The sequence below is a fragment of the Rhincodon typus genome, chromosome 12 (genome assembly GCF_021869965.1).
Source record: "Rhincodon typus isolate 14 chromosome 12, sRhiTyp1.1, whole genome shotgun sequence".
Taxonomy (NCBI): Eukaryota; Metazoa; Chordata; class Chondrichthyes; order Orectolobiformes; family Rhincodontidae; genus Rhincodon; species Rhincodon typus.
This window is the reverse complement of record NC_063343.1, coordinates 43,936,898-43,952,568: the sequence shown is the minus strand read 5'-3', so window position 1 is coordinate 43,952,568 and position 15,671 is coordinate 43,936,898. Positions and strand designations below refer to the sequence as shown.

The 15,671-nt window shown below is 41.2% G+C and overlaps 1 protein-coding gene across 1 annotated transcript in view; it reads left to right on the top strand.

Annotated features, from left to right (window-relative positions):
• Positions 1–1,757: 1,757 nt before the first annotated feature.
• LOC109915719 (cation channel sperm-associated protein 3-like) overlaps positions 1,758–15,671 on the top strand; it is a 23,890-nt gene continuing 9,976 nt past the window's right edge. The window contains exons 1-4 of the mRNA XM_048603981.1: positions 1,758–1,837; positions 1,921–2,071; positions 4,472–4,702; positions 5,865–6,047. Coding sequence (XP_048459938.1) covers positions 1,758–1,837; positions 1,921–2,071; positions 4,472–4,702; positions 5,865–6,047 — 645 coding nt within the window. The remainder of the gene's footprint in view (positions 1,838–1,920; positions 2,072–4,471; positions 4,703–5,864; positions 6,048–15,671) is intronic.

The window sequence follows — 15,671 nt, the reverse complement described above, 5'->3', positions numbered from 1 at the left end:
GGATCCCATTTATCTAGATGATGTGGTAATATTAGGGAAGACCCATAAGGAGCACTAAGAGAACTTGGATATAGTCCTTGTACATTTCTCCCAGATGGGTATTCACCTTAGAAAGGAAAAATGTGTGTACTAAGCACCCCAAGTGACTGAAATAAAAATTGAAAGAACTGCAGATGCTGCAAATCAGAAACAAAAATAAAGATTGCTTATAAAGCTCAGCAGGTCTGGCAGCACTTGTGGAGAGAAATCAGAGTTAACATTTTGGGTCGAAAGGCCTTTCCTCAGAACTCGGTGACATACTTGGGCTACAAAGTTGACAAGACCGAGTTACACCTGTTGGAAGATAAAGTGAGGGTGATCAAAGGTGCCCTGACATCCACATCTGTACTGAGGCTTAGGCCTTTCCTTGGGCTGGTGAATTATTACAGAAAGTTCATTCATAATCTGGCCTCCATCCTGGCACTTTTGCATCAACTTTTAAAAAAGGGTCAGTCTCGGAAATGGTCACGTAGCCAAGCCGTATCTTCCTGGGAAGTGAAGAAACATCCTTTATGGTGTTGGCACACTATGACCCCAAGCGAGATCTGGTATTGACATGTGATGCCTCCCCATATGGCATCGGGGTATTATTAGCTCAGATGTGGCCCAATAGAGAGGAATACCCAATAACATATGCATCCAGGACTTTGACTAATGCAGAGTTTAACTATGCCCAGATAGAGAAGGAAGGTTTGACAGTCATATTTGGAGTCGGGAAGTTCCTCCTCTACCTTTACGGAAGTAAATTTGTAATAATAACGGACCACAAACCCCTGCTAGATCTATTTAAAGAGAACACTTGAAAATCTCTCAGGCTCGGATGAAAGTGAGGCCAACACCTGAACCTTTCATCTAGGAGACATGTGTTAGTGCTCCTACCATTATCAGGTGAACCCTTTTGAAAACCCAGTTCAGTGGCCTGTGCAGACTCACTAAGAATCTTGTGGAAGTGAATGATCGAATTGAGACCCTGGAAGAGGGAATAAAGCAAAGGCTGTGTCATGTCAACTTAAAGCAATACCACAACTGAGAAGGGGTAAAACAAGTAACAATCTGTCCCATTGTCGCTGACAAATTGGACAAGGGTAACAGCAGAGATGAATTGGAGGGGGAGGTGGTTGAGGTCCACATTGAACCCCCTACTATGTGGCTAACCAATACAGAAATACGAACACACTAACTGGGGAGTCTAGAACCAGGGAACACAGGATTTGGAATAAACCATTTGTGACTGAGATGAGCAAAGATTTCTTCACTCAAAAGGTAATGAATCTCTGGAATTCTCTACCACAGAAGATTGTGGAGGCTATATCACTGAATATATTCAAGAAAGAAATAGATACATTTTTAGCTTTTTAAGGGCCATGGCTCAGCCATGATCCTATTGAATAGCATAGCAGGCTCAAAATGGCGAATGGGCTATTCCTGCTTGTGGTTTTGCCACTCAATATGGTTACATCCTGGAATGCCAGTACATCACAATCACTTTCTTTTTATTGTTTACTCTGTTGCTGTGTATTATTCCATTCTAGAACTGTTTATAAAATAAATTTCATGTCAGCAATTTGTTTTCTTCATACTGTGATCTTTCATGGGCAAACAAGATATTGCAGAAAATATTTAACTTCTGAATCAAAAGCCGAAATAGTCTTTCTATGATATAGAGCAGTTAAAAGTAATGGCATTTTTTTGAGCAAGCAAACAAATAATATTTGAGTATGCCTTTAGGGAAACAAATCCATCCATTTCAGTACAGTGGTCATCACGAGCCAGCAATTTTTGACTTTCGAAGAAATCGGTGAGTAAATCCAAGGTATGGGGCTTTTACTACCTGCGTAGAAGGAACTGATGCTTATATTTTGTCTGAATTTATTTTACTAGGAGAGATGGTGTGTTTCACAACTATGTTAAAAGACTTACGAAGAGTTGGATATTCAAAGGAATCATCTTCACAACGATTTTAGCAAATTCCCTTTTCGTGGCGCTTGAGACAGATTACCAAATGGCAAACAAGTTCTTTATATTCTTTAATGTAAGAAAAGCATGATATTTTTAAAATATATTTACACAGTTGAATTTATTAGTATATTCCTATTGTTTTGAGGGTATATGCCCCACATTTCCTGCAGTTTCCCCAATAGAGTTGATAAGGGGAGCCAGTTGATGTGGTTTACTTGTACTTTCAGGTAAGGTCCCACATAAGAGATTAGCATACAAAAGTAAATCACAAGGGATTGGGAGTACTGACATGGATAGAGAACTGTCTGGCAGACAGAAAACAAAGAGTAAGTATAAACAAATCTTTTTCTGATTTGGCAGTCAGTGACTAATGGGGTTCTACAGAGATCAGTGCTAGCACCCCAACTATTCATAATATATGTTAATGATTTAGATATGCAACTAAATATAATATCTCCAAGTCTGGAAAGGACACAAAGCTATGTGGAAAGGTGAGCCCCGAGGAGGATGTAGTGATGCTTCATGTGTAGCAAAAATGGGAAGACAGATTATTGTCTGAATAATCATTGATTTTAAAAAAGGGAGAGGTGCAAAAAGACATTGGTGTCCTTGTGCACCAGTCACTGAAAGTAAGCATGCAGGTGAAGTAGGCAGTGAAGAAGGCAAATGATATGTTAGCTTGCATAGTCAGAGGATTCTAGTACAGGAGCAGGATGTCTTGATGCACTTTTTTGAAGCCTTGGTGAATCCACACCTGGAGTATCCTGCAAGTTTCATGTTGTTATTTGAAGAAGGATGTTTTTGCTATAGTATGAGTGCAACAAAGGCTTACCAGGCTGATATTTGTGGCATGATTGATGTATGAAGAGAGACTTGATCAGTTAAGACTATATTCAGTAGACTTTGGAAGAGTAAGAGGGACCTCATAGAAACCTATAAAATTCCAATAGGTCAAAACAGCGTAAACACAAGAAAGATGTTCCTGATGACTGGGGAGCCCAGAACCAGGGATGACAGTTTAAGGATATGAGGTAGGCCATTTAGGGCTTTAGATAAGGAGAGATTTCTTCAACCAAAGAGTGGTGAGCCAGTGGAAATCTCTGCCACAGAAAGTGGTTGAGGCCAAAACACTGAATGTTTTCAAGAAGGACTTAGATAAGGTTCCTAGAACTAAAGGGATCAAAGGGTATGTGGGTATGTGAAGAAAGTAGGAACAGGGTAGTGAGTTGGATGGTCAGCTATGATCATATTGAATGATAGAGCAGGTTTGAAGGGTTGAATGGTCTACTCTAGTTCCTATTTTCTATGTTTCTGTGTGACACCTCACTAATATCACTGCAATTACTAAGACCACTCTGAGCCAGTCACAAACAGGGGTGTTTAAATTGCATACTGATAGTTTGACCTTCACTGGGGCACTTGTGGTGCAGTGACAGGGTTTCTAATCCAAAGGCATGAAGCCTGGATTCAAGTCCCACCTGTTCCAGAGATGTGTAACAATATTGCTGAAGAAAATATCTTAGACCTTCACTAGCTTTTTCTCAGTTTTATTGAGGAGCGAGTTGTAGTTTCAGGCCTTCCTGTGAGATTAAAGTTCAAATCAGCACAGCTAATATACGTATACCCATCTAGTAAGCAAAGAAGCTGCCCAAAAGCTTCAAACTACCTCAAATATGAGGCTAGGGTATGTCAAAACAAATATTAATCCTGAAAGTGCAATGGGATACGTTGTAGTAATATCGAATGTGCCATCACTTGTTGGGGTAAATATGCACTAAAAAGGAAAGTGAAGACTTTTGGAAGCATAAAACTGAATATAAAGGAGGAACACATAAGATTTATTCACTTCTAATAGTCTTGGGCATGGATTCTTAAAAGAAATGTATAGGCATGACGTCAGCTCAAGTCAGTTTCTATTAGTTTTCTGGATTAATTGTTTTTTTTTCAAGCTTTTTTCTTCTGTTAACTGATATTCTATATTTAGAAAAAGGTGTTTATTAAGTTTCAACTTTTGAGCGGAAGTTCTAATAGAAAATACATTCACTTTTGCTACCATGGAGATGAGATTTGGAGACAGCAAATTTAGAATGATTCACCTCCTTCAAAATACTGCCCTTTGTACCAGTCCGCTGCAAATGAGCACTGTTGCGGTCATTTCTAAGAGTCACCAATCCAGAAGCTTGGTCCACATCAGGACTAGAACATTTCCAAATAGAAAGGTAGTTCAATTGAATCTCTCAAGTAATGGCAATAAATTTTTGTCTTGATATTATTTACTTATGTAGAACAGGAAATGGCTTCATGATGATTGATCTACTTACCTGTTGAAAGGAAATTATATTTTGAATTAAGGCAACGGGTTGTGTCATGGGGAGATCCCCAGCTATCTGATGGAAAAGGAGGGAGAGTGTAAGAATGTTGATATCTTCAGATACAATATTCTAATCACAATCATTTGCTTCCATTTGGATAGGTGTCTGAACAGCTGTTCTTGGCCATTTACACAGTGGAGTTCTTAGCAAAAATTTATGTTGACCCAATCAAATATTGGAAGATTGGATTCAATGTGTTTGATTTCATCGTGCTCAGCCTATCCTTTATCCACCGCTTCCTTCCTCTTAGACTTAAACGTTCTCTATACTGGCTTCATATAGTGCGACCACTCAGAACACTCAGGACAATCTCATTTATTCGTGGCTTACAGGTAAATAGATTGGGTGAAGTAAATTAATTTTTAAGGTTAATTAATGGGTTTTTTTTGTCCCGGCTGGGCCAGTATTTATTACCCATCTCTAATTGCCTTTGGGAATATGGTGAGCAGCCTTCATGAACCACTGCAGCCAATTTTGAGTTAGATGTGCTACAGGCTTGTTAAGGAAGAAGTTCCAGGATTTTGACCTAATGAAAAGGAAACAGCAATATACTTCCAAATCAGGATGGTGAGTTGCAGACAGTGGTGTTCACATATATCTTCTCCCTTTGTTCTTCCAAATAATATTTGCTGTGTGTTTAAAAGGTGCTATTTGGGAGCCTTGGTAAATTTCTGCAATGCAACTTGTACATGGGTACACACAGATGATAATCAACCTTGGTGTTTGGGAGTAAGCAAATGCTTGTGAAAATAGTGTCAATCAAGTGAGTCACTTTGACTTGGATTGTGTCAAGCTTCTTGAGTGTTGTTTGAGCTGCATTCAACCAGGTAAGTGGAGAGTATTCCATTGTACTCTTGGCTTGTGCCATGTAGATAGTGGACAGGCTTTTGGGAGTCAGGAGCTGGGTGATTCACTGCAATGTTCCTTGCATCTGACTTTGCAGCTACAGTAATTATATGGCAAATCCAGTTCAGTTTCTGGTGAATGCTTACCTCCAGGATGATGATAGTGGGGAATTCTTTAGTGGTAATGTTATTGAGTGTCAATGTGTGATAGTTAGATTCTCTCTTGTTAGAGGTGGTCGTTGCCTGGTGTTTGAGTGGCACGGATATTAGTTACCACTCATCAGCCTAAACCAGGATATCATTTATTTTCCTGCATTTGGATGTTGACTGCTTTAGTATCTGAGGCGTTGTGAATGGTGCTGTACATTGTGCAACCTTCAGCGAACATCCCCACTTCTGACCTTATGATAAAGGAAAGGTCATTGATGAAGCAGCTGAAGATGTAGGGCCTAGGGCAATACCCTGCAAGGCCAGACACTCTTACCTCACCTCTGGAATTCAGCTCCTGTGTCAGTCTTTGGACCAAGGCTGTTTAGACCGTTTCAAAGGTAAAATCTAAAATTTTGATGTGAATTAATATTAAGGAGTGATTATTTCTTAAAGTTACCTACAGCTTCTTTTGAAATAACTATTCATTTCTGCTCTATAGGTGCTGTCTACTGCCCTGGTGAGTACATTGAAGAGTGTTTTCTTCGTCCTGTTCCTCCTGTTTTTACTGATGACTGTTTTTGCACTGATTGGATATTATTTCTATGGAAATACGGATCACGGCGATTACAAAAACTGGGGTAACCTCAGATCTGCATACTTCACACTCTTCAGTTTGGTAACGGTAATGCAACATTTTGCACATTCTTTATATTGTTCAGGAACAAACAAAATACTGATTACTTCTCTTAAAATTCAGAAATGGTAATAATTGAAATTTATGTAAGTCAGATTTTTTTGAGTATGTAGTGTGTAATTTGTTTCTTTGGATTTAAGGAGTCTGCCTGACTCATTTAGAAGGACTTTTATCTGAGGACTGTCAGAACAAACAATACTTTGGTGACTTGAACATACAGGACCAGATTTTTGTTCCTGGGTCAGGTATGCAGAGGATGGAGAAATCCTGGCTCTGCAAACCTGACCTTTAATATTAGCCACCTGCATAACATATTTAGTCTCACAGGGAGTTGGGAGCTGGATTGGCAGTTGAGCAATTAGCCTGGAAATAGCTGAGGAGGTGGCTAGTTTCTGAGGTAGGCTGAGTGGAAAAGCTGCCTTTGGGCTTCAGTGCTGTGGTCAAAAATTTAAAACAAAAGAATAAAATATCAAAGCCTTTCTCCAGCCCTCATCCCTTGCATCTCCTTTGCTTCCCTTCACCACAACGCTCCCTCACCACCCCCCCCACCCCCCCGACACTCCCCATGTCTTACTCATGCCAATCCCTGACACCTAATCCCCTCTATCCATTGTACATGGTTCCTTATACCCACAATGCCTACTTAGCACTCACCCCCCTTTCCCTTTTACCCACCATGCCAACTTGCTCAGTATCTACAAGTACCCATACATACAAGAGAAAAAATAATTCTACACTTAAACTTTAATTTTTCAGACTACACTCTAATGGGAATAGTACTGTCATCCATGAAACATATTTTGATAGGCCGACACTTCTTGACAGGATGACACCTCTTGACAGATTGCACAGTTACAAAGGGTTCATGCAGCTTTTGTACACCGTCTTCTCCACAGTTAATAATCTCAAAGGACACTTGATTCCCCACCATGGCTACCAGACACCCCTCCCCACAAATGAAGCCTGAACCATTACCCAATCCTAACAGCATTCTTGACCCCATGCCCAAAGTTGTCCTGGGTAACTCAGCTCTCAAAATGTGTACCTTGGCTATCCAAATGAAATGGGCTGAGAACACACTTGTTTTACTTGGTCTTTTAAAAAAAAACACTCCATTTTCACACACCAGGGATCTGAGTGGAAACATCTGATCATTTGAAGAGTCATTTCAAATGATGGACCTTCATGAATGTGAAGCAGTGAAGGAGAAACACACTGTTGGAAGTATTGTTGTCTCAATGGCACATTCCACCAAAAGTCCATTTGTACTCTCAGCTGGATGTAAAAGATTCCATTTGCCATTCCAGAGGAAAATGGTGTTCATTCTGATGTCCTGGCGAACATTTATCTATAAATTGATTATCAATAAAATTAAGCCTCTCTCCCATCCTAATTCCTAGTCACAGTTATGCCACCATTTGGAAGAAATTTGACTGCTGAGTGCAAGTGCTATACACTGAGGGAGTCATAAGGACATAAGAAATATGTCAGAAGTTACACGACACCTAGTTATAATCCAACAGGTTTATTTAAAATCACAAGATTTCGGATCACTGTTCCTTTGTCAGGCGATGAAGCTTGTGATTTTAAATTAACCTGTTAGGCTATAACCTGGTGTCGTATGACTTCTGACTTTGTCCACCCCAGTCCAACACTAGCATCTCCACATCATAAGCAATAAGAGTAGAAATAGGCCATTTGGCCCGTAAAGCCAGTCCTGCCATTCAAAAAGTTCATGGCTAAACTGCCCCAAGGCTCAACTCTTCTTTTGTACCAGTTTATTATAGCCCTCAACTCCTTCATATTTCAAAAATCTGTCCATCCCCGCTTTAAATATTTTCAATTATCTCGTCTCTACAACTCAATGGGGTAGGGAATTCCAGATATTCACTGCCGTCTTGGAGAAGGAATTGCTTTGCATCTCATTTTTAATTAGTGGTATTTTGTAACTGTGTCCTCCAGTTTGAGATTTTCCCACTAATGAAAACATCATCTCAACATCTACCTTGTCAAGCCCTCTCAGAATCTTGTATGTTTCAATTAGATCAGCACTAATTATTTTAAAGTCTAATGAATAAAGGCCTGTCCAGTTTAGTTTGTCAGTCTCAATAAGTCAACACTTTCATTTCAGGAATCAGTTTAGTGAATCTCTTTTGAACTGTCTGTAATATCAGTATATCCTTTCTTAAATACGGTGATCAAAACAGCCTAGTGTATTTCAGGTGCGTTCTCACTAGCATCCAGTGTAGTTGTAACAAAATTTCCTTAATTTTTTAAACTCTAATCTCTCAGCAATGAAGGCCAAAATTCCATTTGTCTTCTTAAATACTTGCTGCACCTGCATGCTAACATTTCCTATTTCATGAACACCCAGATTCCTGTGATGTACTTTTCTGGAGTCTCTATTTTAAATAAGTCAGTCTTATGATTCTTCCGACCAAAGTGCATGACCTTACACTTTTCTACATTAAACTTCTTCCACCAAGTTTTTGTTCACTCTCTCAATGTACTGTGTTCCTTTGTAGATTTGTTATGTCCTTATCACAACATACCTTCTCACTTACTTCTGTATCATCAGCACATCTGGATACATTACATTCTGCCCTGTCCTCCAATTAATACAGATGGTGAATTATTGAGATCGTTGTGGTACTCCATTAGTTATATCTTCTAATCTGTAAAAGACTCATTAATCCCAACTCCTCTGTTTTTGTGTGTTAACCAATCCTCAATTCATTATCCCTGATATCATGAACTCCTATCTTGTGCACCTTTCAAGTGGCACCTTATTGAATATCTTGCAATCCAAATTTACTACATCTACCTGTTGCCCTTTAACAACTGTCCTTGTCATTGCCTCAAAGAACCTAAAAGAATCAACAGCTCTCACTCTTTTTGGGAGATTTAAGTCACACTAACAAATAGGCAATTGAGAGATAGCATGAACTGCAGGTGTTGGAGTCTGAGACAACACCGTGTGGAGCTGGATGAACACAGCAGATCAGGCAGCATCAGGAGTGTAGGTAAGTTGATGTTTCGGGTCAGGACCCTTCTTGAGAAAATCAGGCAATTGACCATTGTTAAGGCAGCATATACTGAAACAGTGTTTGCTGGAAGAAAATAGTAAACATTGAAATGAATGTTCAGGGAGTAGCAATAATATGTGGAATTACCCATCGAGATTACAATCAGATTTCGCCCAACGCAGCAGTGGTAATATTTTGGACTTTATTGTTTGAATAATGTCTAAATTGGGAATGTGTGGGAATTTTGATACACTGGAAAATTAGATTATTCCAGTTTCAGACAGCAAGCTAATACTCATTCCTGCAACAAACAAATTTTATCTGTGTATATATGTTTCTGTTACGAGGGTGGTTGAGATTGGTGGGCTCATATATATGTTTTCATATATAGCCCATATTGTAGAGAGTTGAGAGCACTGGAAACCTGGCTTACCTGCTCTGTGTTCAATTCCCTGACAACAATTGTGATTCATTTATTTTTCGCCAGGCCATTGTAAACCATTTATTCCATCAGGTCACAAAGTATCTTTTGGGTATCAAGGAGTAATACCTTCAGACGTGGCAGATACATAGTAGCAAATATAAATCTGACCTATAATGAACATCTTATCAACACAAGAAAAAGGAGTCTTGACTGCAGAGCTCTTTTTCAATAATACCAACAAACACAAGAACCTGCAGCAGCCACAAGACACTCCTTGAATCTTTGGGAAACTGTAGAAATCAAAGCTGAATGTGCTATGTTGAAAACATGGATTTTACAAACAATCATCTGGGACTGGAACCTCCAGAGGAAATTTGAAGCATCAACTTAATTAAAACATATGAGATCCTGAGGGGTCTTGACAACATGAATGTGGAAAGAATAATACCAGTAATGGGAGAATCTGGAACTAGGGGTCACTGATCACCCATTTAAAACAGAAAGAAGGCAGAACTCTTTCTCCTAGAGGGTTGTGAGTCTTTGGAAGTCTCTTCCTGAAAAGCCTTTGGAAGCTTGTTTTGAAGGCAGAGCTGGAGAGAGTTTTGTTCAGCAGTGGGGTTATCTGTGGTAGGCAGTCATGTAGATTTGAGGTTACAATCAGGTCAACCATGATCTTAGTAACTGATGGAGAAGGCTTTAGAGGATGAATGGTCTGCTCAGAGTCATATAGTCATACAACACAGAAACAGACCCTTCAGAAAGTACCTTTGATGTTCACCTCATCTATGTCCCTCATGATTTTATAATCCTCTATAAAGTCATCCCTCAGCCCACTATACTGCAGGGGACAAGCACCCCAGCCGATTCAGCCCCTCCTTATAACTCAAACCCTCCAGTCATTGTAAAATCCTCAAATCTTTTCTGCACCCTTTTCAGTTTAAAACCATCCTTTCTTGAGCAGGGCAACCAGAATTATAACAGTACTCCAAATGTAGCCTTACCAATGTCTTGTTCAGATGTACCATGATGTCCCTCCTTTTGCACTCAATGAAGGCGAGCATGGCAAATATCTTCTTCACCAATCTGTCTACGTATGACACCACTTTCTAAGAACAATGTAACTACACCCTTGGGTATCTCTGTTTGACAACAGGCCCCAGTGCCCTACCACTAACTGTGTAAGTCCTGCCCTGGTTAGTCTTAACAATATGCAACATCTCACATTTATCTAAATTAAGCTCGATCAGCTATTCTTCAGCCCACTGGCCCAGTTGATCAAGATCCTGTTGTACTGTTAGATAACCTTTTTCACTATCCACTATACCACCAATTTTGGTGTCATCTGCAAACTTAGTAACCATGCCTTCTATATTCCCATCCAAATCATTTATATAGATTATGACCAACAGATATAAAGTGATGTTTTCCCAGCTACCATCAGTCCTGAGGAAAGGTCACTGGACCTGAAATGTTAACTCTGATTTTTTTTCTTCACAGATGCTGCCAGACCTGCTGAGCATTTCCAGCAACTTCTGTTTGTGCTCATGAAGAACAGTGGACCCAGCACAAATCCTTGCAGCACACTGCTGGTCACAGGCGTCCAGTCTGAACACCCTTCTACCACCACCCTATGATCCTATCAGCAAGCTAATTTTGTAACCAATTGGCTATTCCTGCTCCTTGCTCATATGTCTGCATCAAACCCAGCAGAGATTGCTAAACCACAAATAAACCTCTCCAAAGCATCCACATCCTTTTGGTAATGTGGTGACCAGAACTGTACGCAGTATTCCAAATGTGGTTGAACCAAAGTCCTATACAACTGTAACATGACCTGCCAACTGTTATACTCAATACTCCGTCCGATGAATGAAAGCATGCCGTATGCCTCCTTGACCACTCTATCCACCTGCGTTGCCACCTTCAGGGTACAATGGACCTGAACACCCAGATCTGTCTGTGTATCAATTTTCCCCAGGGCTTTTCCATTTACCGTATAGTTCGCTCCAATCTATCTATATTCTGCTGCATTCTCTGACAGTCCACTTCACTATCTGCTACTCCACCAATCTTAGTGTCATCTGCAAACTTGCTAATCAGACCATCTATACCTTCCTCCAGATCATTTATGTATATCATAAACAACAGTGGTCCCAACACGGATCCCTGTGGAACACCACTGGTCACAGTTCCCCATTTTGAGAAACTCCCTTCCACTACAACTCCTGTTGCCCAGCCAGTTCTCTATCCATCTAGCTAGTACACCCTGGACCCCATGCGACTTCACTTCTCCATCAGCCTATCATGGGGAACCTTATCAAACGCCTCACTGAAGTCCATGTATATGACATCTACAGCCCTTCCCTCATCTATCAACTTTGTCGCTTCCTCAAAGAATTCTATCAAGTCGGTAAGACATGACCTTCCCTGCACAAAACCATGCTGCCTATCACTAATAAGCCCATTTTCTTCCAAATGTAAATAGATCCTATCCCTCAGTATCTTCTCCAGCAGCTTCCCCACCACTGATGTCAGGCTCACCGGTCTATAATTACCTGGATTATCCTTGCTACCCTTCTTAAACAAGGGGACAACATTAGCAATTCTCCAGTCCTCCGGGACCTCACCCGTGCTCAAGGATGCTGCAAAGATCTCTGTTAAGGCCCCAGCTATTTCCTCTCTCGCTTCACTCAGTAACCTGGGATAGACCCTATCCAGACCTGGGGACTTGTCCACCCTAATGCCTTTAAGAATACCCAACACTTTTCCCCCCACCCCACGTTATTCCAACTTGACCTAGAGTAATCAAACATCTATCCCTAACCTCAACATCCATCATGTCCCCCTCCTCAGTGAATACCGATGCAAAGTACTCATTAAGAATCTTCCCTCCTTTGACCTTGAGTGGGCCAACCCTTTCTCTAGTTACCCTCTTGCTCCTTATGTACGAATAAAAGGCTTTGGGATTTTCCTTAACCCTGTTTGCTAAAGATATTTCATGACCCCTTTTAGCCCTCTTAAGTTCTTGTTTCAGATTTATCCTACTTTTCCGATATTCTTCCAAAGCTTCGTCTGTTTTCAGTCACCTAGACCTTATATATGCTTCCTTTTTCCTCTTTGCTAGTCTCACAATTTCACCTGTTATCCATGGTTCCCTAATCTTGCCCTTTCTATCCCTCATTTTCACAGGGACACGTCTGTCCTACACTCTAATCAACCTCTCTTTAAAAGCCTCCCACATATCAAATGTGGATTTACCCTCAAACAGCTGCTCCCAATCCACATTCCCCAGCTCCTGCCGAATTTTGCTACAGTTGGCCTTCCCCCAATTCAGCACTCTTCCTTTCGGACCACTTTCGTTTTTGTCCATCAGTATTCTAAAACTTACAGAATTGTGATCACTATTCCCAAAGTAATGCCCTACTGAAACTTCAACCACCTGGCCGGGCTCATTCCCCAACACCAGGTCCAGTATGGCCCTTTCCCGAGTTGGACTATTTACATACTGCTCTACTGCATCCTCCTGGATGCTCCTTACAAATTCTGCCCCATCTAAACCCCTAACACTAAGTGAATCTCAGTCAATGTTGGGAAAATTAATATCTCCCATTACCACCACCCTGTTGCTCCTACATCTTTCCATAATCTGTATACATATTTGTGCCTCTATCTCACGCTCGCTGTTGGGAGGCCTGTAGTACAGCCCCAACATTGTTGCCGCACCCTTCCTTTTCTGAGCTCTGCCCATATTGCCTCATTGCTCGAGTCCTCCATAATGTCCTCCTTCAGCACAGCTGTGATATCCTCTTTGACCAGTAGTGCAACTCCTCCACCCTTTTTACCTCCCTCTCTATCCCACCTGAAGCATCTATATCCTGGGATATTTAGTTGCCAGTCTTGCCCTTCCCTCAACCAAGTCTCAGTAATAGCAATAACATCATAATCCCAGGTACTAATCCAAGCCCTAAGTTCATCTGCCTTACCTACTACACTTCTCGCATTAAAACAAATGTACCTCAGACCACCTGTCCCGTTGCGTTCATCATCTGCTCTCTGCCTACTCTTCCCCTTAGTCACATTGACTTCATTATCTAGTTCCTTTCAGGCTTTAGTTACTACCTCCTTACTGTCCACTAACCTCCTCATTTAGTTCCCATCCCCCTGCCACATTAGTTTAAACCCTCCCCAACAGCGTTAGCAAAAGCAGCCCCGAGGACATTGGTTCCAGTCCTGCCCAGATGTAGATTGTCCGATTTGTAATAGTCCCACCTCCCCTAAAACCGGTCCCAATGTCCCAGAAATCTGAACCCCTCCCTCCTGCATCATCTCTCAAGCCACTCATTTATCCTGCCTATTCTTTCATTTCTACTCTGACTAGCACGTGGCGCTGGTAGCAATCCTGAGATTACTACCTCTGAGGTCCTACTTTTTAACTTGGCTCTTAACTCCCTAAATTCTGCTTGTAGGACCTCATCCTGTTTTTTTTTTTACCAATGTCATTGGTGCCTATATGCACCACGACAGCTGGCTGTTCACCCTCCCCCTTCAGAATGTCCTGTACATCCCTGACCTGTGCACCTGGGAGGCAACATACCATTCGGGAGTCTCGTTTTTGACCACAGAATTGCCTGTCTACTCCCCTTACAATTGAATCCCCTATGACTATAGCCCTTCCACTCTTTTTCCTGCCCTTCTGTACAGCAGAGCCAGCCACAGTGCCATGAACCTGGCTACTGCTGCCTTCCCCTGGTTAGCCATCTCCCCCAACACTATCCAAAACGGTATACCTGTTTTGGAGGGAGATGACCGCAGGGGACACCTGCACTGCCTTCCTGCTTTTTTTTTTCTGCCTTTTGGTCACCTATTCCCTTTCTCCCTCAGCAATCCTAATCTGCGGTGTGACCAATTTGCTGAATGTGCTATCCACGACTTCCTCAGCATCGCGGATGCTCCAAAGTGAGTCCATCCGCAGCTCCAGAGCCGTCATGTGGTCTAACAAGAGCTGCAGCTGGACACACTTTTTGCATGTGTAGGAGTCAGGGACATCAGCCACGTCCCTGAGCTCCCACATTGAGTAAGAGGAGGATAACACGGGTCTGGGATCTCCTGCCATTTTTACTCTAAGCTTAACTTAGTCCTACTATAATATCAAATACTAGATAAATGAAATGAAAAAAAAATTGTACCAAATCACTCTACTTACCAGCACACGATAAAAGAAAAAGAAAGGATGTAGATCCTTAGTAGCTATTGTCAGAGTATTGGTTTTGTTAACCCTTTACTCTTCAAAGTTTGGAAGCATTTTTCCAGATTTTTACTCAGCTTATGATATTGTGTGGAAAAATGGGCTGATGTTCAATAGGTCCCTGTACTGCCATGTGTCAAATTACTCTAGCTGCTGTTGTTATGATCATAGTGAAAATGGTCTACAAATATTCTGTGTCAATAAATATGGAGCTGGAAAAACACAGCAGGTCAGACAGTATCTGAGGAGCAGGCATGTCAATGTTTCGGGCCGAAACCCTTTGTCAGGACGAAGGGGTGAAACATTGACTTCCCTGCTGCTCAGATACTGTCTGACCTGCTGTGCTTTTCCAGCTCCACATTTACTGACACTAGCTTCCAGCATCTTGCAGTCCTTATTATCTCCTGGTCTACAAATATTCACATTTCATCATTTGACTTTAATACCTGAGACTCCCATGGACTTAATATAGTTCTAAATGAGAACTCTGCTGATCTAATTATAGCTGCCGTGATCGCCTGACCAGCCTGTATGGAATACACAAACTGGAATTACCATTGAGACACTGAAACTCAGTGAAGCATCAAGAAATTTGCATGTCTCGTTTTACTCACACTTGGATGATAAATTCACATGTTTAGAGATGAAAAGTTGTCTGTAACAATCCAGTCGGATCAGTGTCAGACACCAGCATCTGCAAAGGAACTGCCCATCAACAACAACCTTTGAGTAACAAAGGACAGAAGAAGCAATGTGGATTGATTAGTGATACTGAAAGTTATTTTCTGCCTTTCTCTCTGAATCTCAGAAACTTAGCATCAGCGAAAAAGCAACTTGGGGAAAAAAGCAGTGTTCATCAAGAAATAGTAAGAATTGCTGATGCTGGAGTCTGAGATAACAAGGTGTGGAGCTGGAGG